At 62.2% G+C, this 23,924-nt stretch overlaps 2 protein-coding genes and 1 long non-coding RNA gene across 6 annotated transcripts; 2 read left to right on the top strand and 1 right to left on the bottom strand.

Annotated features, from left to right (window-relative positions):
* The first annotated feature begins 648 nt into the window (after nucleotides 1-648).
* AURKAIP1 (aurora kinase A interacting protein 1) lies at nucleotides 649-2,292 on the top strand. Of its 3 annotated transcripts, none has more exons than XM_040458339.1 (4): nucleotides 649-765; nucleotides 1,167-1,256; nucleotides 1,582-2,027; nucleotides 2,126-2,292. In XM_040458339.1, the coding sequence occupies exons 2-4, from the start codon at nucleotides 1,205-1,207 to the stop codon at nucleotides 2,225-2,227; spliced, it is 600 nt and encodes a 199-aa protein (XP_040314273.1). In that variant the 5' UTR covers nucleotides 649-765; nucleotides 1,167-1,204; the 3' UTR covers nucleotides 2,228-2,292. The 3 variants fall into 3 exon arrangements, with proteins under 3 accessions (XP_040314273.1, XP_040314292.1, XP_040314282.1); XM_040458358.1 differs by having other exon boundaries at nucleotides 668-686; XM_040458348.1 differs by lacking the exon at nucleotides 649-765 and adding an exon at nucleotides 772-925.
* A 9,120-nt stretch (nucleotides 2,293-11,412) lies between these two features.
* On the bottom strand, nucleotides 11,413-16,538 carry LOC121019124 (uncharacterized). Its single transcript, XR_005785469.1, has 2 exons — nucleotides 14,080-16,538; nucleotides 11,413-11,760 (listed from the first exon to the last, which is right to left on the bottom strand). It is a non-coding gene; the product is annotated as an uncharacterized LOC121019124 (long non-coding RNA).
* A 120-nt stretch (nucleotides 16,539-16,658) lies between these two features.
* Nucleotides 16,659-21,041, top strand: MXRA8 (matrix remodeling associated 8). Of its 2 annotated transcripts, XM_040458238.1 has the most exons (10): nucleotides 16,659-16,790; nucleotides 17,981-18,004; nucleotides 18,093-18,398; nucleotides 18,486-18,587; nucleotides 18,669-19,139; nucleotides 19,365-19,523; nucleotides 19,683-19,722; nucleotides 19,818-19,894; nucleotides 20,008-20,088; nucleotides 20,238-21,041. In XM_040458238.1, exons 1-10 carry the CDS (start codon nucleotides 16,742-16,744, stop codon nucleotides 20,261-20,263), a joined length of 1,335 nt encoding a protein of 444 aa, XP_040314172.1. In that variant the 5' UTR covers nucleotides 16,659-16,741; the 3' UTR covers nucleotides 20,264-21,041. The 2 variants fall into 2 exon arrangements, with proteins under 2 accessions (XP_040314172.1, XP_040314180.1); XM_040458246.1 differs by lacking the exon at nucleotides 20,008-20,088 and having other exon boundaries at nucleotides 16,699-16,790.
* The last annotated feature ends 2,883 nt before the right edge of the window (nucleotides 21,042-23,924 follow it).

Genomic DNA, 23,924 nt, shown 5'->3' with positions numbered 1-23,924 from the left:
CCCCCCCCCGGCAGCCCCCTACCCCGAGGCGCGGCGGAACCCAATCCACGGAGGCCGCTTTCGGTTTTCGGCAAGAACTAAAGTTTCTAACTTTTCTTCCCACGGCACAGGAGGGGAGTCGGCTTTCAAAAAAGAAGAAATACGTATCCCCCCTAAGCAAAAGGCGTCGTGCTCTCCCGCGTTAAGAGGCACGGCCGCCTTCACTGATCCAGTTTCGTGGGCAGAGGAGGCTGCTGGGACCGCAGCCCCGCCGGAGTCCTGGCGGACCGGGCGCCCCAGCTCTGCCCCAGCACCCGGCACGGCGCCCTCTACCCCTGCGAGGTAGGAGGGGCCGGAGCCCTTCGCTTACAACCCCAGTGGGTCACTTCCGTCGTCCAGAGAACTCTTTCCGCCGCCGGGCCAACGCCACTTCCGCCCGCCCTCGATGCCGGGCCGCCGGCTCAACCGGAAGTAAAGCGGAAGTAAATCCGGAACTAAAGCGAGGTCGGGCCAGGCCGGCGCACAGGGCATCCCTTGGGATTGTGGGAAATGTGGTTTTTCGCTAACGTAAGAGAGGGGCGGAGCCTGCGGGCTGTGGGCGGGGCAGGCCGCTCCTCTGGCCGGAAACCTCTGCCTTCTGGGCCCGGCCGGACCTGGGCCGACGCGGAGCGGGACGCCGTGACGCCGCCAGGGGGCGCTGGGAGTGGGTACGGCCTGGCGGCTGCATGCGGAGCTGGGGGCCGGTTTAGGGACGGACCGGAAGTGCCCAAACTCGGCGGCAGAGTGGTCAGTTTCAGTCCACCCGGGTTAGGTGTGGGGAGGCTCGGCGCGAGCCCTCGGCTGCGGGGGGTCGCGGTCGGGTGAGGCTGGGGCCGGACGGGGACCGCCGCCTCGGGGCCTGGGACGCGCGGCTTCCGTGCCTCCGAGCGTCGACTCCGCCCCCTTGGTGGGTCCCTGGGGTGAAGCGGAGGCTCGGGGAGAGTCGGTGACTGCCCAGAGTCGCGCAGCTGCGGAGCGGGGTTTGTGCCCCAGGCTGGCTGTTTGAGGGAGTGAGCCCTGTTTGAAGTGGCATCCTCATCGTGGGAGAGGGTGATGAGGGTGCCGGGAGTCCTGGTCTGACCGGGGCCGCTGCCGGCGCCTCCCGGCCACTCCCGCGTGACCTCCACGCTCACCTACCTATATTCCAGCCACCCTGAGCACCTGGGGCCGCCACCACCCACAGACCATGTTCCTGGTGCGCCTGACTTCTCAGCTGCTTAGGGCTGTTCCTCGGGCAGGTAAGCGGCCCCGTGGGGGCAGGGCAGATGGGCAGGATACACACCTGGATTAGGAATGTGAGGCTAGGTAGTCCCAACTGCCTCACCTGCAGAGCCTCACCAGCTTGAGGCCGGGGCCTGGCCACACAGACTCCCTTGTAAACATCCAAGTAACAAAAAAGGGGAAGTCTGGGCCTGAGCACAGCCAGCAGGAGTTCCACTGGGCATACTAGGCCATCCTAGTCTGTGATGACAGTTCTGCTGCCCAATCGGTGAGGCGGGATTGGCCATGCTCAGGTCTAGTGTGGCTGCTTGAGTGGTAACTGTGTCATCTTGTTTCCTGCAGGTTGCGGTCGGCCCTGGCCCGTCTCAGGGGTGCTAGGCAGGTGTGCCTGTCGGCCCTGCTACAGCACACAGCCAACAGGCCCAAGCGGAGTTGCCTCCATCCCTGGCAGGGGGCTCCAGCTGGAGCTTGAGGAGATGCTGGTCCCCAGAAAGATGTCCGTCAGTCCCCTGGAGAGCTGGCTGACCGCCCACTACCTCCTACCCAGACTAGCTGCTGGAGGCCCAGCGACCGTGGCTCCAGCCCGACTCTATGAGTGTCCGCCTAGCCAAGTGGGGGAACGGGCTGAGCAGGGGGATGTGGGGGCCTGGGACGCACCCCGGATGCAGTGCAAAAACGTGCTGAAGATCCGCCGGCGGAAGATGAATCACCACAAGTACCGCAAACTGGTCAAAAGGACCCGGTTCCTGCGGCGGAAGGTCCGGGAAGGGCGCCTGAAACGGAAGCAGGTGAGTGTGGGCCTCTCAGCCTAGGGCCCGGCAAGGAGGCTGAGAATGCGTGACTGTGCCACAAACCAGTCAGTGGTCCCTCCCCTGTGCCTTTGCAGATCAAGTTCGAGAGAGACCTGAGGCGCATCTGGCTGAAGGCAGGCTTGAAGGAAGCCCCTGCAGGCTGGCAGACCCCCAAGATCTACCTGAAGGGCAAATGACTCTAGTGCTCCTCCCCCCACCCGTTACCGCTGATGACCCATTGTAATAAACGTTCAGAGAACGCGGCTGTCGCCGACCGCCCCGGACCCTCTTCTGCCTAGTGCGACCTGTCTTAGGTTCGATGCTGGTGCCAGCCTCTGGTTTTCCGGGAGGCACGGGGGCCCCAGGGTGCAGACTGGTGGCTCCTTCCCGGCGAGGGCCCTTCCTGGTGCCAAGCCTGCAGGAATGACAGCCTCCCCTGCCTAGGAACGGTTGCTGCCGTGAGCAGAGGCCCAGCCCCGCCCTTAAGGCTGTTTCAGTGGGGACACACCGAGGGCAAGAGGACCATGCTGGGGGGCGGGGAGTGTCCAGACGGAGTGGGGTGTGGTTGGGTTGCAAGGCGGGGCAGGGAGGGCCTCGCTGGGAAGACTGGGGGAGGGGGCCAGGCCGCGTCCCCAGAGATGGAGCTTGGTCCCCTGCAGGTCCCACAGGCCTGGGCCTCAAGTGGCTCTCCGAGCTGTCCTGCTCAGCTAGGGCTGCGGACCCCTCGTCTCCTTTGGGCTCCGTGGCTCTGCACCTCACGGGACCCTGAGCGGGGGCTGATGAGGAAAGGACGGTTGGAGGCAGGTGCTCTGGCAGGGCGAGGGTTGGGGCTCACTGAGGACAGGGTGCTGTTAGCGTGAGCCGGCGGCCCCCAGTGGTTGCAGGTTCCTCCTGGGTGCGGGGGGTCATATGATCTCCGACAGCGGGTGGGGGGGACCCGGAGCAGCCTGTGGGCCCCTGCGTCCAGGCTTGGCGAGGGCTGGGCTACAGGCAGGGGGGCCCGGCCGGAGTGCCACGGATGCGGGTGAGGCTGGTTCTCAGCATCTGCCCCGCTCCCTGGTGGCTGGTGTCCTCCCCCCCTGTCCCCACCACCCCGTGGAGGGCGACGCCACTCCTCACCGGGGCTGTAGGGCCTCCTCGCCTTGTTCCAGAAACGTGTCTGGGGCCGGGCTTGAGTTCTCAGCAAGTTGCGCACCCCTCGGGGAGGGCTTGAGCGTGGGTTACCCGGCAGTTTCTCTGGGATGGAACAGACCGCATTGTGTTTCTCACCCCACGTTGTCTCAGCGAGCCAGGCGGGCCCCTGCCCTGTGCGTGCCGGCCAGCCAGCCAGGTAACAGCTGGGCCTGTCCGGGTCTCTGTCCGTCAGGGGAGACGGCTCGTGGAACTGCTGTGTACCGTGGGTGATGAGAAGGGTGAAGCTGGCCGTGATCTGGAGGGGACCTTACACAATTGAGGGTACAGGCCTGCTTCCGCATTCGGGCTCCTGGCAGCCCCCAGGGGTCGGGGCTGAGACCAGGGCAGCCAGAGCACCCTCCCGGCCCAGTCACCCGAGAGGGCCCAGGGGGGCCCTGAAAGGCTCCCAGCTAGGATCACAGGCATCCTTCCTGGGTCTCGGTTTCCCCATGTTGGGGGTGTGGGGGGCGGTCAGAGGTGCCAGGACGCAGCGGTGGAGCCTTCTGGGGTGGAGGGGACCATGCCCTGTTAGTGCCAAGTCTGGGCTCCAATCCGCCCAGTCTCCCAGCAGGGCCTCTGCTTGCCAGTGGTGCCCTTGGCCCGTGCCCATGGCTGCCAAGCAGCTGCTGTGCTCACGGATCTTGGGCCACCCAGTCACGGTAGCTGCCCTGCGGTTCACCCCGCTCCTCCCCAGCCGGTGAGAGCGGCACCGGGATACTAAGTTGATCTGCCATCTGGAGACAAAGCCCCTGTCAGGAGCTTGGCTGGGCAGTGGTTCCGGGAGGTGTGACTGGCTGGCCCGTGCAGGAAGCCACAGACCCAGGCTCCTGGAGGCCGGCAGCTGGCAGAGCACCACAGGGCCCCGGCTCCCGGGGCACCTGCTCCTACCTCTTCCACCTGCGGTGGGTGCCAGCTGGGGGACTCCCCTGGAGGTAGGGCACCTGGCCACACCTGGTTGTCCCATGCGTGGGGTACTGACAGCAGGGGGCAGGGGCCGGGAAAGCTGTTAAGTGAGCGCATGGGGCAGCCCCTGCTGGAGAGTAAAACATCAGTGGGACTGTGGTTGAGACCTCCGCTCCAGGTGTCACTCGTGCCTTTGGGTTCCCTCGTGAGCCCCGCCCCCAGCCCCTGCTCCCTTCTCTCCCTGCCACTGCCTGGGCTGCACATGTGCACAACCCCTCCTGCCCGCGGCTCGGACCTCTTTGGGCCCCGACCGCGGCCTCAGGAGGCAATTTTGGTGATTTTATTTTTATCTTTGCAGTTCCTCCCAGACTATAAGAGACTCTGCCCCTTCCCTCTTCCCCGTGGGGCCTCCACCCTGCCCCCAGCCCGCGGGATGTGCAACTCCTCCCTGCTGGCCCCGGGCACCTCCACCCTGCAGAAGGGCAGAGGCAGATGGGCGTGGCAGAATACCCCCCCTGTCCCTCACTCCAGCCTCTCCCAGCACTGCCTAGGGCTTGGGTTCTGGCCAGAGGCGGCCCCAGCCAGGGCCAGAGCTACTGGCGGTGTTCTTAGGCCCTCACCGGGGCCCTGCCTCTTGGGCCCAATGTGGAGGCATCTCTGAACTCATCCCTTGTGCCTTGTCCCTCTGCTGCTCCATGTCTGGGGCACGGCCGGTGCCTTCTTGCCTGGGTGTTCCTGCCTACACGGTGGGCCAAGGAAGGAGCCTGAGGCAGGCTCAGGCCCCGGGGGAGGATGCTGAGGCTGGATGCTGGGTCCCAGGAGCACTGGTTGTGACCCGTTCACAGCAGATGCACAGGAGACAGCGTGCGTACGTGCAGGGGCCCTGAGCTGGGAATGGCTGTACTCCCCGCTGTCCACGAGGAGTATGCAGACTGGTGAGGGTGACAGGCTGAGAGCGAGGCCTGTTCCCTGGCCTGGCTATGGTCAGCTGAGCTTGCTAGGAAGGTCTCTGGAACCCAGGTGGACAGGGGTGGGAAGGAACATTACTCTGGGGGGCCGAGTTTTGGGAAAAGCTCGTAAAGGGTTCTGGAGCTATGGCCCCTGGGATGGGGCCAAGGAGTCCAGACCTGGGTGTGGAGTTGGCCTCAGGTGGGGGCCAGAGGGTGACAACTCCCACCACCCGGCTTGGCGCCCAGAGGCCAGCCCGTGCCCCCATCAAATTCTGTCCACTGCTGGCCTCAGCCTCACAGGGCCATTTGAATGAGGAAACTGCCCCAGGGCATTGGGTCACACAAGGGCTAAATGCTAGAGCCGGGCCTAGAGTCCAGGGAGGCTGGGACTTGGCCACTTCCGGGGGTGGAGTCCGAGCAGCATCCTGAGGCTTGGGTTTCTCGGAGGGTGAGGGGGGCCTCTATGCCTGCGTGTGTTGAGGACCACTCCCGGATGTGCAGGGGAAGGAAGCCCTGAACACGACTCCCAGATGAGCCACGGGCAGGGGAGTGGCTCTGGGAGCGTGGGGGGCAGCCACAGGGCTGTCAGGGCTCCCTGAGGCCGAGGCTGAGGGGAGGGGAGGGGAGGCCTCAGGCCGGGTGCAACCTCTAGAACGTGGCCAAGACCGGGGTCGAGCGGGGTCACCAGGTGGCATTCATAATGCCTGCATCTTGTGGAGGGTGCGTCGGCCCGGCAGATTCGGGAACACAGGGGTCAGCTACAGCTGGACACGGGTGAGTGCCCTGGGACCCGGCACTCCGCGCCCCACATCCTTGCCCCCCAGGCTGGCCTCACCCTGCCGCAGATGACGTGCGGTGCAGGACAAGCAGGGCCCAGCAGCCCAAGGTCTGCTGCGGGTGGAAGGGGGTCCCCGAGGCCAGCAAGACCGTCTCATGGACGGGGGCCTCCTGTCCACCACCTGTGCCAGCTGAGGGGGGTCAGGTAACCACTGGGTCCTCTGCGCCCAGACCAGGGGGGGCCGGGTCGGATGGGCTCTGGGCCCCTCCCCTTCTCCAAGAGGACCCCATTCCCGTTGACCGGTCTTGTTGGTTTTATTATTTTGTATTTACAGTTGAATTTTATTCTTTAGCTTTTCAGCTGAAAGGGGTCTATTCAAAGCCCCCTCCCCAGTCAAGCTTACAGACAAAACTGATGGTTGTCTGCACTTGGCCCTAACTGGGTTTCTCCAGGTCGCGATGCTCTGCGTTCTCAGAAAACAGACCCCAACTACAAAACATTTTTGTTTTAATTTTATTTGAGAGAGAGAGCTGTTGAGAGGGGCAGAGGCGGGGGGGGGGGGGCGGGGGAGAGAATCTTAAGCAGGCTCCACGCTTGGCATGGAGCCCAGTGTGGGGCTCAGTCCCCACGACCCTGGGATCATGACCTGAGTCGAAATCAAGAGTCAGATGATCAAGGGGCGCCTGGGTGGTGCAGTCGGTTAAGCGTCCGACTTCAGCGGGGTCACGATCTCGCGGTCCGTGAGTTCGAGCCCCGCGTCAGGCTCTGGGCTGATGGCTCAGAGACTGGAGCCTGTTTCCGATTCTGTGTCTCCCTCTCTCTCTGCCCCTCCCCCGTCCATGCTCTGTCTCTCTCTATCCCAAAAATAAATAAACGTTGGAAAAAAAAAAATTAAAAAAAAAAAAAAAAAGAGTCAGATGATCAACCAACTGAGCCACCCAGGCGCCCCTGCAAAACATATTTTTCTCCTGCTGGGCCACAGCCCACATCTTGGACACAGCCCAGGACAGAGCCCCTGGAAGACATAGCACAGGACATAGACCCTGGAGAAGGACACTGCCCAGGACACAGCCCCCGGAGAAGGACACCGCCCAGGACAGCCCCTGGAAGACATAGCACAGGACATAGACCCTGGAGAAGGACACCGCCCAGGACACAGCCCCCGGAGAAGGACACCGCCCAGGACAGAGCCCCTGGAGAAGGACACTGCCCAGGACACAGCCCCTGGAGAAAACTGCCATCTCTTGCTGTCCTCTGGACCAGAGTCAGCCCCCTCCACACACACCCCAAGGGCGCAGCCAGGCAACCTTCTCACACCCTTAAAACCCCTTAAAAGACCCAGCCCTACAGAAGCTCGGAGCCAACATTTCGCTTGATGTCCGGCCCCTCTCCTCCCTTGAAGAATTAACTCTAGGGGCATCTGGGTGGCACAGTCGGTTAAGCGTCCGACTTCAGCCAGGTCACGATCTCTCGGTCCGTGAGTTCGAGCCCCGCGTCGGGCTCTGGGCTGATGGCTCAGAGCCTGGAGCCTGTTTCCGATTCTGTGTCTCCCTCTCTCTCTGCCCCTCCCCCGTTCATGCTCTGTCTCTCTCTGTCCCAAAAATAAATAAACGTTGGAAAAAAAAAAAAGAATTAACTCTGTCCCGCTGGCTGCTCCGCCCTGTGTCACGGCCACCCCAACACCCACAGCCCAGTAAGATTGTAGCTGCGGGTGAAGCTGTTGTACCAAGCTGAGGACAAAGCGGCGCCCACTGCCTCACCCGCCCTGAGGCCATCACGGAAGGGCACCCACGGCCCTGCATTCCTGCGCCTCCCGGTGCGGCTGCGACCCAGCCTCCCAGCACTCCCGCGGCCCCTCGACTCGGCAAGATCACGTGTCCTTTCTCGTGCCGCTATTTCTTGTCCGGTTTTGTTTTTGCGTGTTTTTCTATTTACCTAAAGTCTCAGTTTGGCCCAAAGCCCTCAAGGAATTGTTCACATGGAGCCACCCCCTGGCGCCTCCGTCTGGGACCCCTTCGGGGACGCCACGTTCCCCTCTTTCCAGGTTTCCTCCCTTCTCCTGGACCACGTCCTTCTGAGGGTGTGTGGGAGATAGATCATACAGTAGGGATCATGTTTTTTTAAAAATTAGTAGGGGGCGCCTGGGTGACTTAGTCGGTTGAGTGTCTGACTTTGCCTCAAGTCACGATCTCACGGTTCGTGGGTTTGGGCCCCACGAATGGCTTTGTGCTGACCGTGTGGAGTCTGCTTTGAATTCTTTCTCCTTCGCTCTCTGCCCCTCCCCCGATTGTGCTCCCTCCCTCCTTCTCTCTCTCTCTCTAACAAAACGTTAAGAAAGGTAAAAATACATAAAAACGAGTGGTAAGAATTGGCACGCGAGTGGATTCCCTGCACCACAGGTGTTGTGCTGGTTCTTGACGGGAGTGACTTCCTTTCACAGCAGACCCGTGATGCGCCTGTTTTCCGAGGACCCAAGTACAGGGGTCAACTTGCCTACAGGTGGTGAAGAAGCATCCATGACCCAGCTGCCGGTCTGCCTGACTCTAAAATTTAATTTTAAAATATTTTTACGGAGGTTATGCTCGTATGTGCCTGAGTAGTTCAATAGTTCAACGGTGCTTATGGAAACTACCACACCATCTGCCCGGAGGCCACTGTAGCCCCTTAGATGATTCTTTTGGTATTTTTTGTCATAACTTCAAATTGGTGGCTTTGAGATTTTTTTTTTTTTTTTATTTTGAGAGAGAGAGAGTGAAGGAGGGGCAGAGAGAGCGGGGACACAGAATCCCAAGCAGGCTCCCCGTTATCAGCGCAGAGCCCGATGCAGGGCTCAAACTCACAAACCCGCGAGGTCATGACCTGAGCTGAAATCAGGAGTCGGACGCTTAGCCGACTGAGCCACCCAGGCCCCCCCCAAATAATTTTCATTATAAGTATGTCCGGGGGGTGCCTGGGTGGCTCAGTTGGTTTAAGTGGCCAACTTCGGCTCAGGTCATGGTCTCAAGGTCTGTGAGTTCGAGCCCTGAGTTGGGCTCTGTGCTGACAGCTTGGAGCCTGGAACCTGCTTCGGATTCTGTGTGTGTCTCTCTCTTTGCCCCTCCCCTGCTCTCTCTCTCTCTCTCTCTTTCTCAAAATAAATAAAACTTGTTATTTATTTAAGGTCATGTAAACGTACATATGTATGTTTATATCCTATGAAAATAAGTGCTCTCTATCATTAAACGTGTCTTGTAAACGCCAGTGCTCTGAATTATTTGCACTTCATTATGCCACGTATCTCTCACGTCCCGTGGTATATTATCTTTGACGATGTCACAACAGTGTCCCCTCCCCTGCACACATGCTGCTGGGCATCGTGACTCTGCTGCTCGTTCTACTGAAAGTGGCGTCTGCCTCCCTCCGCGTGACCTGCTCTGGCCCCAGCGTGGAAGCTGCCGAGCTTGGGCCTTGGGGGCCCGGCAGCTTCCGTCAGTGGAAGGAGGCCTGGGCTAGGTTGCTGAGAACCAGGTGAGCGGAGAGAAGGGGCCCCATGGACGGAGGGCCACGTAGAGAGAGACGGGGCCCCGTGGAGAGAAGATCCAGCCGATGCCCCCTCTGAGGCCCCAGGTACCAGAATGAAGCCGTCTGGACCCTCCAGCCCCGGTCGCACCATCCCACCCAGCGCCACGTGGGGCAGACAAGCTGTCCTGCCGGAGTTCTTGACCCGCAGAATCGTGAGCAGAAGATCACGGACACAGGCCAGATCCCTCCCGCACCACGCCGTGTGGTGAGGGCTGGGCCCCTGCAAGCTCCTTTCTGCTTTGGCCGCATAAATGATCTGGGACTTGCCTGCCTTTATTTAATCAGCATGGGGGCGCCTGGGTGGCTCGGTCAGTTAAGCGGCCGACTTCGGCTCGGGTCATGATCTCACGGTCCGTGAGTTCAGGCCCGCGTCGGGCTCTGGGCTGACAGCTCGGAGCCTGGAGCCCGCTTCGGATTCTGTGTCTCCCTCTCTCTCCGCCCCTCCCCCGTTCATGCTCTGTCTCTCTCTGTCTCAAAAATAAATAAACGTTAAAAAAAAAATTAAAAAAAAAATCAGCATGGACGCGGGGATGTTGTCTTTCTATTTGGATGACGATGCAACAAGCTTGACTGACTTTCTTGCCACACCGGTCCCCGCTTTGGCTCCCGTGCCCTTTGACGCACCCATCATTCTTGGTTGTCCGGTAGCACTTGCTTGCTTTTTGGCACCGCGGGTTCTCCAGGCTTGTCTCGTGTATTTCCTCCCCCAGTCCTAAAATAAGCCCCTTCTTCAAGGAACCCCGATTCCTTTGTTGCAAAATGGTCTTAGGGACCAGGATCTCAGGGGTGGGCTTGCTGCCTCCCGAATGCAGAGCTAGAAAATGCGAGTATGTGTACTGACCCACGTGTAGACACAGCTCTGTGCTTCACACATGCACCTGTGTGCACACCGCTCGGGACACGAGCCGATACGGGCGTCTCCCGGCAGTAATCCACCGCCACACGGCTCACTGTAGCCTCCTCCCCTTCCTTAACCCCCAAGTAGTGACGGACCCGGCCGCCACTGGCCGCCACCACCCGCTTGCCTCATTGTACACATCGGAACGGGTAACCCTGACCCTAACCCGCAGGGGACAGCTCTGTCGGCTCGAGGGCGGGCTGTGTGCACTTCCTCTCGTGTGGTAGTGCAGACTCTTACCTTAACTTAGGCCAGTGCTGCCCACCCCCAGTCCCTCCCCTCCCCTCCCCCTCTGCTCTCCTCCCCCTCCCCTCCCCCACCTCCTCCCCTCCCCCTCCACTGAGCTCCTTTCACTCCTAATGTCCTTTGCTTGCTTGTTTCTGTCACTTTCTGATTCTCCCAACTTCCTAAACGAGTTTTTAAAAATGTGTCTGTCTTGAGGTTCACTGAGAACTGTGTGGTTCCTTGGGTTTCGGTAAACACACAGTGTCACTTATGCACCATCACGGTAACGTACAGCAGGGCTCTCTTGCTCTTAAGAAATCCCCTGGGCCCCCGACTCAGCCTCATGTTGTAGTTTTAAGGTGGTTTGTTATGCATCAAAGGCTATAAGAAATATCTGGATATATATTGGAATTCCCAAAGATCGAGACTACAGAAATAGTGATCACGATATAAAAACATTTGTTCTTTTCGCATTATGTGTTCTTTGGATGGTAAAGTCAATGTGGTATTTGTGCTGTGTTGCATACGCACTTGAGTGCAGATAACCTGAAGCTGACAGTTTAAATATGTTATCTACGATATAAATGTTTGTGTACGTGCACTCACACAAAGGTAAAGGAATGTTGTTAAACTGAGAAAGTGTGTACATAATAAAGAGAAAATGGGGCGCCTGGGCGGCTCCGTCGGTTAAGTGTCCGACTTGGGCTCAGGTCATGATCTCACGGTTCGTGGGTTCGAGCCCTGCGTCAGGCTCTGCACCGACAGCTCAGAGCCTGGAGCCTGCTTCGGATTCTGTGTCTCTCTCTCGCTGCCCCTCCCCTGCTCATGCTCTTTCTCTTTCTCAAAAATAAATAAAACATTAAAAAAAAAATAAAAATAAATAAATAGATTAAAAAAAAAAAAAGGAATGCCATCATTATTGCTACGTTTGAACAACGTCGCATGTTCACGCCCACGGGTAGGACCCGCTCGGTAAGCGTGTTTCGGTGCCCTTGCCCGTCAGTGACAATCAGGACCCCGTGAGGTGAGCAGAAAGCCCCTGGCAGTTTCTCGTGCCCTCCAAGCTCGTCATCGGTTCTTGCTCTCAGAGTGATTGTTGATCAAATCCTTGGAAGGTATGTTACAGCTGAAGACGGGCTCCGCTCTCTGACCTTTGGATGCGCCGGCCGCCCCGTCAGCTGCGATGCTTCCTGCTCTCCTCATACTTCCCTGCTGCCAACTGCAAATCCGACACGGATTTTTCTGCAAGAAAGATCAAGAGGGCCCATTTATGACAGGCTGTTCCAGGGACTCTTGGCTGGCGATGCCGTAGGAAACAGACTCCTTGGACAAGCTGTCATATGACCACAGCTGGGGACACGTGCCACGCTGTCCCCGGGGGCCACATCAGGGCTCCGGGGCCCCTCCGCACCAGTTGCTTCCTCTCTGGATGAGGAAGAGCATCCCTCTCATCCAGACTCAGCCTCTTTGGGGCCTCTCCTTTCAGTGTCAGGCTGGTTCCCACCGAAGCTCACAGCAGACGGCCTGGGAACACATTCAGCTTAGTCCCAGGTCCCCATGATGAAGCAGAGTGAGCGGCGGCCCCGGCTGTGGGTGCAGGTCGGGGTGCTGGGCACACGCAGTGATGGGAGCCCCCCAGGCTGCGGATCCCACGGCGGGCAATGCGGAGGGAGGCGGGCGCCGGTGTCCCTGTTGAGAGCACTCCAGGAAGATCGCTGTGGTCAAGTCAAGGCTTCAGGATGGCCGAGGGACCGTGCGTCGTGGGCATGACGCCACCGGCCCACCCAGCCCAGCCGGACACACGGGAGAGCCCGACACCCAGTGCAGAGTGGAGATGTGCACGGGGCTCGCGTGCGTGCTCCCACGGCCTGTCCTGGGGGACGGGATGATGGCGGCCATGTCCCATTTAAAGGCAGATTTATTGCCCTCGGTTGGGCACGGGAAGCAACCATGTCCTCGAGGAGCCGGGACACGCACTGCGTGCGGGAGCAACGCTCCGTGGGGCCTCTCAGGACGCTGGCCCGGAGGCCGCTCCGCAGCCTGCCCGCCCAGCCATCCCCAAGGACAGAGCGTCCCTTCCCGGCTCGCTGGAGATGTGGGGGGGACATGGGGATCTCGCAGGCGGAGGTCACCCCCACAGTCAGAGGCGCCGCAGGCGGAATCCGCTAGAACCGGATCATCGGTTCTTGGTTCCTGGCTTCAAAACTGATGGCCTGTGAGGACAGTACAGAAACGATCCCAGCACGACAGGAGACGCCGTTTACGGACGTGGCCCAGGAGCCCGAGGCTTACAAATCATAGAATAAATAGGCTCCTGCGCATCATCGGCTGGTTGGCAGGGCCGCCACAGACCGAGGAAGCCAAGCGAGGACAGCACCCCACTAACGATGCCACGCCAGGAAACCGCTGATCGGGGGGCCGACCGTGACTAGTTAAATCTGTGGTCCTGGTCGCTTGACATTTTCTCGGGACGAAAGCGTTGGCTGGTCCCTGAAGCCAGGTTTCTGTATTTCCATAGTTTGTCTATATTTTCAGATCACGGTGTCTCGATGCCTGGACGATGGCCCAGCCCCGTCTTGGCGGGCCATCCGGCCTGCGGTCCTCACGAGAAGGCAGCTCACGGTCTGTTCCTCGGGGTCACCGGCTCTCCTGAGGGACGCGCCCAGGCTGTGCGAGTCTACTGCCTCCCTCGTGGCGTGAGACGTGACCGTGTGGCAAACCGCTGCGCCTCGGGGGGAGGGACCAGCACACATGCAAGCGGCCCCTCCCCGGAGCTGGTCAGAACCGGCAGAGGCTGGCCGTGGCGTTGGGAGAGCTTGTGTCGCTCACATGTGGACGCAGCTCCCGAGCAGCCTTGGGGTCTGCCTGCACCATCCCTGAGGCCAGCGGCCAGCGGCCAGTCCCAGACTGGACACCAGTTGCTTTTCCTTGTGAAACTTGTGCCTCGTGCTGCCCCCTCTCTGTGCCGGGAGCCCGCTGCCTTGGCCGCCCAGTGCTGTACCGCGCACAGCCACAGGTTAGCGGCGTGGCACGGGAGACTCGTCACACAGCTCCCATGGCCCACACGCCCGGATACGTGGCTTCTGGGCCCTCGGCGTCCTCCCCCGCGCTCATTCCGGGGGCGCTGCAGGCCTGAGGTCCATTTTCTTCTCGGCTGGTTGCCTGGGGGCAGCCCCGCGGTCCCCTCCAAGGGCCCTTTCACGCGACGGCCGGCCGTGATGGCGACCGGCAGACAGTGACATCCCAGCATGTTGTCACGTGGGTGCAAAGGACTCTTCCAGCCTTGTCGCCGCTCCTGCCCACGCTGAGGGAGACAGGACACGGGGGGACCGAACCTCACAGCTCGGCACACCACCTAGCCCCGGCAGGGCTGTTTTGCTTGTGTGTTCACGTCAATCCTCCCAGCCCTGAGCCGTCTGGACCACACCCTCCTCACTTAGACCCTGCGGGCCGCCCCCACGAGAGCCAGACTGCAGCCCTCACGGACCTCCCTGTGCGAGGCGCTGCTCTCTCCCCTGGGAGGTGGTTCCCCAGGCGCCGCCCGCCTGGAAGGACATTTACCTGTGGGTGTCCCTCCATCAGAGGCCATCCCGGTCAGTCCCACGGAGGAAGACCCTGCCCCGCTTTCGTCTCCAGACAGCACTTCTCCCAGAGATGAAAACAACCTTATTTGTCAGTGGGCGGACCTGCCGTCCGTCTGCCTCCCTCCAGCAACTCGCAGCGCCCTGGCACACAGTAGGCGCTCAGCAAATATTTGTTGCGTGACATTATTGGTGGGTGTGAGCACGTGTCTCTGTGTCTGGTTGTGGCTGGTGGCGTCTCTGAGTGCCTGTGGTTTCTCCTCCCAGTGAGCCTGGCTGCCTGGAATGTCTGAGTCCTCGGGAGGAAGAGGCAGGAGCTGAGTCTGTCAGGCTGAGTGACTGACCCCGGCCTCGTCCAGCCACGCCTCCGAGGAGAGGGGTGGTGGGTCTGGGCCTCTGGGCTGGCTGGGGGATTGGCCAGAGTTCAGGGTGGGACCAAGGTGATGTCCGTGGGTTTGTTTTGTCCTGGTGGGTTCCCTTCCCGAGGGAAAACGGAGTGCGGGCGACACCGGGAAATGAACAACCCACAGGCACTCGTGAAGGAGCAGGAGGCCTCAAGCCTCTGCCGGGGGAGGGGCACGTGGCCTGCTGGCTCTCTGCTCTCATCTGTGGCTGTTTCCTGCCAAGAGCGGGGGCGGAGGGGTGGGCAGCGGCCCTTTGCCGCTCACTTTGGTTTTGCTGCCCTCAAGCAGAGAGGGCAGGGAAAGGGGTTTGCAGCCCTCCACTGCCTCTGTCCCTTCTTGCCCAGGGTGCGTGGGGGGGGGGGTCAGCTTCCCCCCAGGGGCGGCCCCCTCAGACTTCTACACTTGGGCCGAGCTGAGGGCTGAGTCCGGACCTCGAGGGCCCCGCTGGACCTCAGTGTGCGGGGCCTGAGGCCAGGGAACCTGTTGGGAACAGGAGGGCGCCCACAGGCTCCCGGCTCAGGGCTGGAGCTGCCCCCTACCCCCTTGTCCCCTCCCAGACAGAGGGACCAGCCCTGGGCCATTTCTGTCTCCCTCCAGCACTGCCTGGACATCTTCCCTCCGTGGGGGAGAGGCAGCCCGGCAGACAGAGGCGGGAATGGGGGACAGAGATGGAGAGACATGGGCGGGGCCCAGAGAAGGGAGGTCACCAGCTAATATAGACCAGTTAAAAAAACAGGAGGAGAGGCCAGGCCTCAAGGCCAGCCAGGCGGGCTTGTTTTTCCAGAATGAAAGGCCCAGGGAGGGGCTGGGGCCAGGACAAGCTCTGATTCCAGTTTGGAAAAGGGGCTCCAACCCCCCCCCCCCCCCCCCCAGGGCCTGGGTCTTGCTGAGGAAATGGGTTCATTAGGTCTGGGTTGGGGGGGCCCTCTTCACACCCTCGTGGCTGGTCCCCCTTGTCGTGGCCCTCACTCCCTCCGTGGCAGTGGCAGTCGCCCCAGCTGACCCGGAGCCTAAGAGTCTGGTTGGGCTGGGTTTCTTGCTACTCTGAGGACTTGGGGACCAGGACAGGGTTCAAGGGTGAGATGCCAGCCACCAGGAACTGATGCCCGTGACCATAATTCTACTCAAATGGGCAGTTTAAAAAATGCACTGTGGAGTTTTTGCGGTTGTTTGGATTTTTTCTTCCTTTTTTTCCTTTCTGAGGTTTGCTTAACTAGAAAGAGTGGGTTTGGTACACAGTGTGTGCTCTGTTATTTTGCATTTGTTTACGTGACTTGGTAATTTTTCCCAGAGCTTCAAATTTGTGCTTTCCGGGGGGCAGGCTCCCAGCAGCCCTCCCCCCCCCCCCCCCGGGCAAGGAGGAGGTGCTGCAGGGAGCATCTTCGCCAGGGTTTGGTTTCAGGGACACCAAGATCTGCCCATGATGGTGGGCAGATGGGGGGGGGGCGGCAGGGGGTGTCCAGGCCAGGGGGGAGGGGCTGCTCAAACGCTGGGCGCTCGGTGCTCAGGGTCCCCACCCTCATGCCCTGGCAGGCTCCTCTGGGTGGGAGAGAGGCCTGACCAAGAGCGGGGCCCACTGTGCTGTCCTGAAGCTCCTGGGCTGGTGTTGCTGTTCTCTTCGGTTTACGGGTGAATATGTGCAGCGCCCCCTCCCCCCGGGAGGCTAAGGGGAAGAGCTGTGGGTCTGGTAGCTGGGGCTCCTTGGGGGTCCCCAAGCCCCAGGACGCCTGGAACGACACAGCAGGCGCGGAGGGGACGGCCAGGCTGTCCACGTAGGGGAACCTCCTGGGCCAGGGTCTGCCTACAGAGGTGGAAGGGAGGTGAAGTACGCCCCAGAACCCCGGCTCTGCAGCAGCCCCAGAAGGGCCTCTTATGTCACAGCCGCCCCCACAGCATTAGGGCCATGCCCTCAGCCCTCCTGCCCCTCTAAGGGCCGGGCTACCGCCCCCCCATCCTCCCAGGGCCTGAGCCATCCCCAGGCCGGATGGCTGCTCAGATTCCCCTCACCTTGTCGGACACAGTGACCACGCTCCTACCCCTCCCCACCAGGCCCGACCAGGATTCGGGGAAGACTAGGGGCCAGCTAGAGCCAGAGGGGGCGGTCTGCAGACTGTCGACCCGGCCCAGGGCTCCGTGATGTCATGGCGGGTGCTAAGGAGGGGGAGGGGGCCGGGCTGTTTTTCTGGAGAGTTGGAGCAGAAGTGAGACAAAGCCAGGCAGGCGGGCCAGGCGGGCGCCATGGAGCTGCGGTCTCAAGTCTTGCTCTGGGAACTGTTGCTTCTGCAGAGTGAGTGCGGGGTGGGTGAGGGTCCGGAGTGGGAGCACAGGCGGGTCTTCGGGAGTTTCCATTCTGGGCAAAGCCTCCGGTCTGAGCTTGAGTGCAGAGGGGTGGGACATTCCCACCCTGCCGGGAAGGGGCTGGTCTGGGGGGCCTCGAGGGAGTAGCTCGCCAGGATAAGGGCCCCCCAGGACCCAGGAGGGTGTGAGGATTTATGTTGGATCTCCACCAGAACTTTCCCTCACACGGATTAGGGAGCCAGAGGCTGAGGCGGTGGGCGCCTCTCGCTGGGGTCCCTCCTGCACCCCACTCTTCCAGGAAGCTCCTCAGGTCTGCGCTTCTCCCAGTGGCCAGAAAAGGAGTACGTTGGGGATTTAGGGGGCCTGGGAGTGGTGCGGCTCACAGGGTCTGTTCCAGACCCCCCCCTGGCTCCCAGGCCCCCTGAGCCCGCCTCCTGGGCTGGCCTGCTGACCCGGCACATTCCTCCTGGTCCCGGGCGCTCAGCCCATCTCTGGAGCAGGAACTTGCTGGTGGGGTGCGGACGGTCCAGCCACTCGTGCTTTGGACCTCTGCCCTTCGGAAAGGCTGAGGGGGCTCCGACCCTGAGAACTGGGTGCGGGGCAGGGCTCCCAGCTGTCTGAGAACCCTCAAGGGCTCGTGTGGCATGGCCCTCGGCAGGTGCACCTACCACGTGGGATATGAACGTGCAGGAGCCCCCTCCCCCCGCCCCTAACCAGCTTGGGTATCAGGCTTTGGTGCTCTGGGGGCCTTGCTGCAGTGATGGTGACAGTGGCCACCATTCCTGTGGGGGGCTGTTGGTCACACACACACACACACACACACACACACACACACACTCCAGAGCCGGCCCCACCGTCCAGCCCCAGAGGGGCAAGTGCTGTGCCGCAGCCCAGGGAGGTGGCTGTGAGGACTGGGTGGGGGGGCCGTGGGAGGGGTGCCTCCGTCATGCGGGGCTAAAGGAGACCCCCCTCCGCCCACTTGGCCTGGCTCTCCTGACTTTATCCCCACCTGTGAGGCAGGTGTTCATTAACACCCACCTGGCAGGGACTATAGAGGGACGCAGGGATCCAAGTGTGACGGCCCTGGGCCGGGAGGATGACAGGGGGTGGGGGGTGGGGGGGGTGTAAAGGTTCAGGTTGCGCTCCCCCTCCCCCAGTGTGACTCTCCTCTTCTTCTAGGCTCTGCTGTGCTTCTGTCCTCAGGTTAGTGACCGCCCCCTCCCTCGTGCCAGACCCACCCTATACCATCCCCTCGGGTCCTTCCCTCCCCCTGACTCCTCCTCCCCACCAGTGCCCTCAGGGCCCGCGCCAGCCGCCAGCTCCGTGGTGTCCGAGTCCACCGTGAGCTGGGCGGCCGGCGCCCTGGCGGTGCTGCGCTGCCAGAGCCCGAGAATGGTGTGGACCCAGGACCGGCTGCACGACCGCCAGCGCGTGGTCCACTGGGACCTCAGCGGCGGCCCGGGCGGCGGCCCCGCCCGCCGGCTCGTAGACATGTACTCCGCGGGCGAGCAGCGCGTGTACGAGCCGCGCGACCGCGGCCGCCTCCTGCTGCCGCTCTCCGCCTTCCACGACGGCAATTTCTCGCTGCTCATCCGCGGTAAGGAGCCTGGGGCGCGCGGCGGGGGCCGCAGGGGCCGCGGGCCGGCCGCGCACCTCACCGCTGGGTTTTCTCTCGGGTCCGCAGCGGTGGAGGAGGCCGACGAGGGGCTGTACACCTGCAACCTGCACCACCATTACTGCCACCTGTACGAGACCCTGGCCATACGCCTCCAGGTCACGGACAACCGTGAGTGCGCCCGCCCCCGCCCGCGCCCCCCCGCCGGCCCCCTCCCCGCCCGCGCGCGCTGACCCGCACCTGCACCCCCAGCCCGGGCGGCCGGCGCGCACTGGGACGGCGAGAAGGAGGTGCTGGTGGTGGAGCGCGGCGCGCCCGCGCTGCTGACCTGCGTGAACCGGGCGCACGTGTGGACCGACCGGCACCTGGAGGAGGCGCAGCAGGTGGTGCACTGGGACCGGCAGCCGCCCGGGGTGCCGCACGACCGCGCCGACCGCCTGCTGGACCTGTACGCCTCGGGTGAGCGCCGCGCCTACGCGCCGCCCTTCCTGCGCGACCGCGTGGCGGTGGGGGCGGACGCCTTCGCGCGCGGCGACTTCTCGCTGCGCATCGAGCCGTTGGAGCCCGCCGACGAGGGCACCTACTCCTGCCACCTGCACCACCACTACTGCGGCCTGCACGAGCGCCGCATCTTCCACCTGACGGTCACCGAGCCGGTCGCTGAGCCGCCCCCGCGGGACTCGCCGGGCAACGGTTCCAGCCACAGCGGTGCCCCTGGCCCAGGTGCCGCGTGGCCCCTCCCCGCCCCAACCCCGGGCCCTGGGTGTCTGGCGAGGGGGGCCCCCCCCCCCCCCCCCCCCGGGCCCCGGGGGGGGGGGCCGGGCCCCCCCCCCCCCCGCCCCCCCGTGGGCCGCGGCCGGCTGTCCCTTCCCGGGACCCGGACCCGGTGCACGCTCGGCGGGTCATGCCGCGCGCTCCCTGACGCCTTCCCCGTACGGCCCTGTGCAGATCCCACGCTGGTGCGCGGCCGCAGCGTCATCAACGTCATCGTCCCCGAGGGCCGGGCCCACTTCTTCCAGCAGCTGGGCTACGTGCTGGCCACGCTGCTCCTCTTCATTCTGCTGTTCATCGCCGTCATCCTGGCCACCCGCCAGCGCCGCCGCGGAGGTGAGCTGGGGCTCTCCGGCGCAGGGGTGAGGCCAGAGCCAGCAAGCCTTTCCCGACCAGAAGCGGGATGTGGGGTGCGGTGGGGATGGGAACGCCCCTCAGGGCATAGGGAGCTGGGGAGGGGGCGAGACGGCACCCAACTCCAGTCTCCCTCCCCAGGCTACGAATACTCGGACAAGAAGTCAGGGAAGCCAAAGGGGTGAGTGTCCCCTCCAGGCTCTCCTGGGGACCAGAACCCCGCCCCCCCTCCACCCCACCGCCTGCTCTAACCACCCACCACCCTCGCACCTCCAGGAAGGATGTGAACATGGCAGAGTTTGCTGTGGCCACAGGAGACCAGGCTCTTTACAGGAGTGAGGATATCCAACTAGGTGAGGGGGGCCCCAGAACCAAGACCGACTGTGGCTCCAGGCCTGGGCTAGGGGAAGCACAGCCCCGCGGGGGGCGGGGCGAGGAGGCTCAGCCTGCTCTTTGCCTACACCAGATTACAAAAACAACATCCTGAAGGAGAGGGCTGAGCTGGCCCACAGCCCACTGCCCGCCAAGTACATTGACTTGGACAAAGGTGAGTGGCTAGGAGGGCGGGGCTGGTACCTCACCTCACCCACGCTCACTAGCCAACACCCCCCCCCCGGGGGGGGGGGCAGGAGTCCCTGGGCGGTCCTGCTGGATGTCTGCCTTGTGTTTACCCCACCTGTCCTCCTTGGCTTCCAGAGTTCAGGAAGGAGTACTGCAAATAAGGTGACCCTGGGCTCCTGGCTGGGCCAGCAGCCCTGCCGACTCCTGTCTTGGAGGATGACCTCCTGACCCTCATGTGGCTCACCCTACACCCTTCAGCGGCTGGTCCCGCTGTTCTGGAACTTGGCCTCGACTGGCACAGAGCAAGGCTGCCTCCGGACTCCTCTCCCAGGAGCTGTCCTAATCCCCACAAGCAGCAGGGGGCTCTCTGGGACTCTGCTCCATGCAGCAGCCCTCAGGTGCCTATTGGCTCCCACACCCACTGGTGGTCCTGCCCCCCCCCCCCCCCCCGCCCCCAGGCACAGCCCAGACCCCACTGATGTTCACCAACCCTTTGGGCTCTCCTGGCCTCTGGCGCTGTGGGCTGGGGCTCGGTGCTCAGATCAGCCTCAGGACTAGCACCCCCACCCCTCCTTCACCCCTTTCTAGGGGGACCCTAAGGCTGGGATCTGAGGATTGCACACTCCAGGCCCCAGGCTAATTCCCCTCTGCTCTGTGTTGGGGTACTTGGGGCTGCGCAGGGGCCCCTTCTCTGCCTTCCGCCCAAATTGCCTTGACAGTCACTGGGCTCCGTGTGACTTTTGACCCTGACCCCACTCCCATAGCCCCTCCCTGGGCTGGAGTCTGGGGCTGGGACCTCCTTCGGCCTGTTTTGGCTGAGGACAGGGGAAGGGTAAAGATGGTTCTAGAGTGGCTTGTGTTGCCACTCCCAACACCCCACGTTTGCTCCTCCTAGGAAACTGCCATCATCACAATAAAGACCACATGATTTTTAGACTCGGCCCGGGTATGCATGCCTCTGTGGCTCCTGCTTTATGTCCCGGGGGCAGAGTCTGGGCTTTGGGAACCTCAAAATGCTTTCCTTCATCTGAAGCCCTGCTGTCACTGCCCATTTCTTTGAGTGGAAGGTCTGAGTCCAGGTACCCTGGGAAGAGCCACATCAAGGTCAATCCTATGGCACTATTCCTGGTCGGTCGTGAAGGAATTTCAGTTCTCTTCTGAGGGTTTATTTGGACACGGAGGAGGAGAGCCAGGATGCGCTCAGGGGACAGCCCTCTGAGAAAGCAGAGGCCAAAATGGGATTCGATGTGTGAGGGTAAAGGGGGGGGGAAGCAGGAGTGGGCACCAAAGGTAGGACACTTGTGAGGGGGAGGGGAGGGGGCTGCAGGAGGAAGAGGACTGTGTTTCTCCAAACATGCCCCCCTCCTCTAAAACCCTCCCAGGGCAGCAAGGGCTGGAAACCGGAGGTCGTGTGTCAGTAACATGCAGCTTAGGGCGCCTGGGTGGCCCAGTAGGTTAAGCATCTGACTTTGGCTCAGGTCATGATCTCATAGGTTGTGAGTTTGGGCCCCACCTTGGGTGAGCATGAGCCCCGCTTCTCTCTGCCCCTCGTGGGATTCCCTCTCTCTCCTCACTCACTTGCGCACACGCTCTCTCTTAAATAAACATGTGCAGTTTATGACTGTCTACGTTAGGGTGCACAGGCCACCCACACGGAGTCCGCAGGTAACTTGGCATCTGAGCTCCCACTCTGGGGACGTGAAAACCCCAGGGCTGCTTTGGGGAAGGCACAGTTTCAGTACACTCACACAAAGGAAGTCAAAAGATTTGTTACTTACAGATCCTAGAACAGGGGTGCAGTGAGCAGGGGGAGGGCAGTTCTCTATCCCAGATCAGGAGAGAGCAGAAGAGAGACTGCAGGGTGCCATACGGCCATTGCTTATAACGTGCCTGGGGCAGGGGTCACTAATTTTTTGTAGGCTCAATTCTGAACGGCCAGTTTAAAAGGTACCTAGGGAAACACGAGGCAGGCGTTTGTGGTGGACACCCTAAGCTTGGGTTCTTAGCTAAGTGTCTGGACTCAGTGTGAGCAGGCTTGTCTTGCTGTGAATGCCTAGACAGCACCTCAGAATGGCTGTTTTCTCACCACACACCTGCAAGGGTCCCACAGTGGCAGAGGCAGGGGGCGAGGCTGGGCCAAGGGGCTGTGGCTTGCTTGATAATGGGCCTCCCTCTCAGCCTAGTGACCCCTAGCCCCACTCGCCCCTCCTTGCTGTGCGCCAGCCTGACCACATCAGAATCCACTCTGGTATTGTCTCTAGCCTCCAGCTACCAGTGTCCTATGACTTGGGCAGTCTGGTGAGAAAGAAAGGCTTGGGGGGGCCAAAGCGCGGATGGGGCATCAGACCCCCTGCATGCACGTGACCAGCAGTCATTTATATCCGGCCCACGAGATGCTGGGCCACTAGTGAGCTCTCGGGTGGGGACTATCTTCCTCCTTCCCTAGACACCCAGCAGAGAGCCATGGCAGACCCTTCATCCAAGGCCATACTGCCCAGTATCCTCAGATTACCTCTGGGGAAACGGAGCCCCAAGGGGAGAAAGCACAGGCTTTGTTAAGTGGAGGTCAACCTCACAGATCCCTGCCTGCTCTCCCTGTCAGAGCGCAGGAGAATGGAGGTCAGCACCCTTGGCCCAGGCTGACCCAGGGGTGGTCCCCAGCCTGGGCTCAGGGACTTACCTTCTTCAGTCTGGCCCCGCCAGTCAGTGGTGGACTGATGGGCTTTCTCCTGTGCTGGTCCACCCTCCAAGGACAGCCACGACTAGGCAGATGGCAGAACCCAAGCTCCAGCCAGCTTCAGGGGAAGTGCTGGGGACACACCAGGAGGGGCATCCCCCTCAACATCACTCTTGGGTCCTGTCCTGGGGACTATCCTGTTCCTCACTCTGGCCAATGTGGGACTCCCTCTAGTGGCCTCAAGTTGTCCTCCTGGGAGGGACGCGGGACGCGGGGTGGGGGGGGGGGGTGGCGAGGCGCCGGAGATCCTTTACCTCCAGTTGGAGCAGCGTGTGGTTGTACCCTCCACAACCCGAGAGGCACTGCTCTGGGTCTCCCGTGGTTCACAGAGGACCCCAGGCTGGTTGGATCCGCAGATGCAGGGGTGGGGGTCGGGGGATCTCTTCACCTGCTACCAGAAGCACCTTGCCTGGGTACCTCTATGCACACGCGCGAGTGCACCGCTGCCCACGCTGACCTCCGCTGTTGCTGTCAGCAGCACATACACGTGTTCACGCGAGCACTCCCGCCTTCACGCCAGCACCTGCATGCCCTTGGCCCGTGTTTCTCAGGGCCTCCGTGGGACCCGGCAGAGGGCGCGAGAGCCCGGAGTGGGCGCGGGGGCGCAGAGACCGGGCTGTCTTCGGCTCACGGCCCGGCCCGAAGTATCCCCAGCTTCCCGTGGTGCCCGCCGATATGATTTTGAGCACCTGAGGACCCTGGGAGACCTCGCGAGGGGGCGGAGGACCCGAACCCCGGCCCAGCCACACTTCTGTGTTCCGCAGTGGACCCAGGGAGCCCTGGCCAGGGGCTTGGCGTTGCCTGGGGCGGGGTCTCCTTTCTGACAGCTGGGTTGCACGTCGAGGGTCCCCAGCCGCCTCCCTCCGGGGGACGCCCCCCTGTCCGCCCACGGACCGAGACCCTAGGCCCAGCGTGGGGTGAGACCCGAGCACATTGTGGACGTCCCCTCGTGCCGGGCCAGGGAGCCGTGGCCCACGACAGCCGCGAGGGCGGCGCGCCGGCGCCACCACCTCCGCCCCGCCACTGCCCACGCGCGTGCGCTCCGCCCTCCCGCCCTTCCGCGCGTGCGCAGCCCTGCCCCGCCC

This window comes from Herpailurus yagouaroundi, unplaced genomic scaffold, assembly GCF_014898765.1.
Source record: "Herpailurus yagouaroundi ecotype Mexico unplaced genomic scaffold, PumYag 77, whole genome shotgun sequence".
Lineage (NCBI taxonomy): Eukaryota > Metazoa > Chordata > Mammalia > Carnivora > Felidae > Herpailurus > Herpailurus yagouaroundi.
Note: the sequence above shows the minus strand (reverse complement) of the source record. Positions and strands in the feature narration are given on the sequence as shown.

Coding starts and splice junctions, on each gene's coding strand:
- MXRA8 (XM_040458238.1), top strand. CDS start 16,742: ATGGAGCTGCGGTCTCAAGTCTTGCTCTGGGAACTGTTGCTTCTGCAG. Junction 18,005..18,092: donor TGCTGTGCTTCTGTCCTCAG/GTTAGTGACCGC, acceptor CCTCCCCACCAG/TGCCCTCAGGGCCCGCGCCA. Junction 19,524..19,682: donor CCGCCAGCGCCGCCGCGGAG/GTGAGCTGGGGC, acceptor CTCCCTCCCCAG/GCTACGAATACTCGGACAAG.
- AURKAIP1 (XM_040458339.1), top strand. CDS start 1,205: ATGTTCCTGGTGCGCCTGACTTCTCAGCTGCTTAGGGCTGTTCCTCGG. Junction 1,257..1,581: donor TAGGGCTGTTCCTCGGGCAG/GTAAGCGGCCCC, acceptor TGTTTCCTGCAG/GTTGCGGTCGGCCCTGGCCC. Junction 2,028..2,125: donor GGCGCCTGAAACGGAAGCAG/GTGAGTGTGGGC, acceptor GTGCCTTTGCAG/ATCAAGTTCGAGAGAGACCT.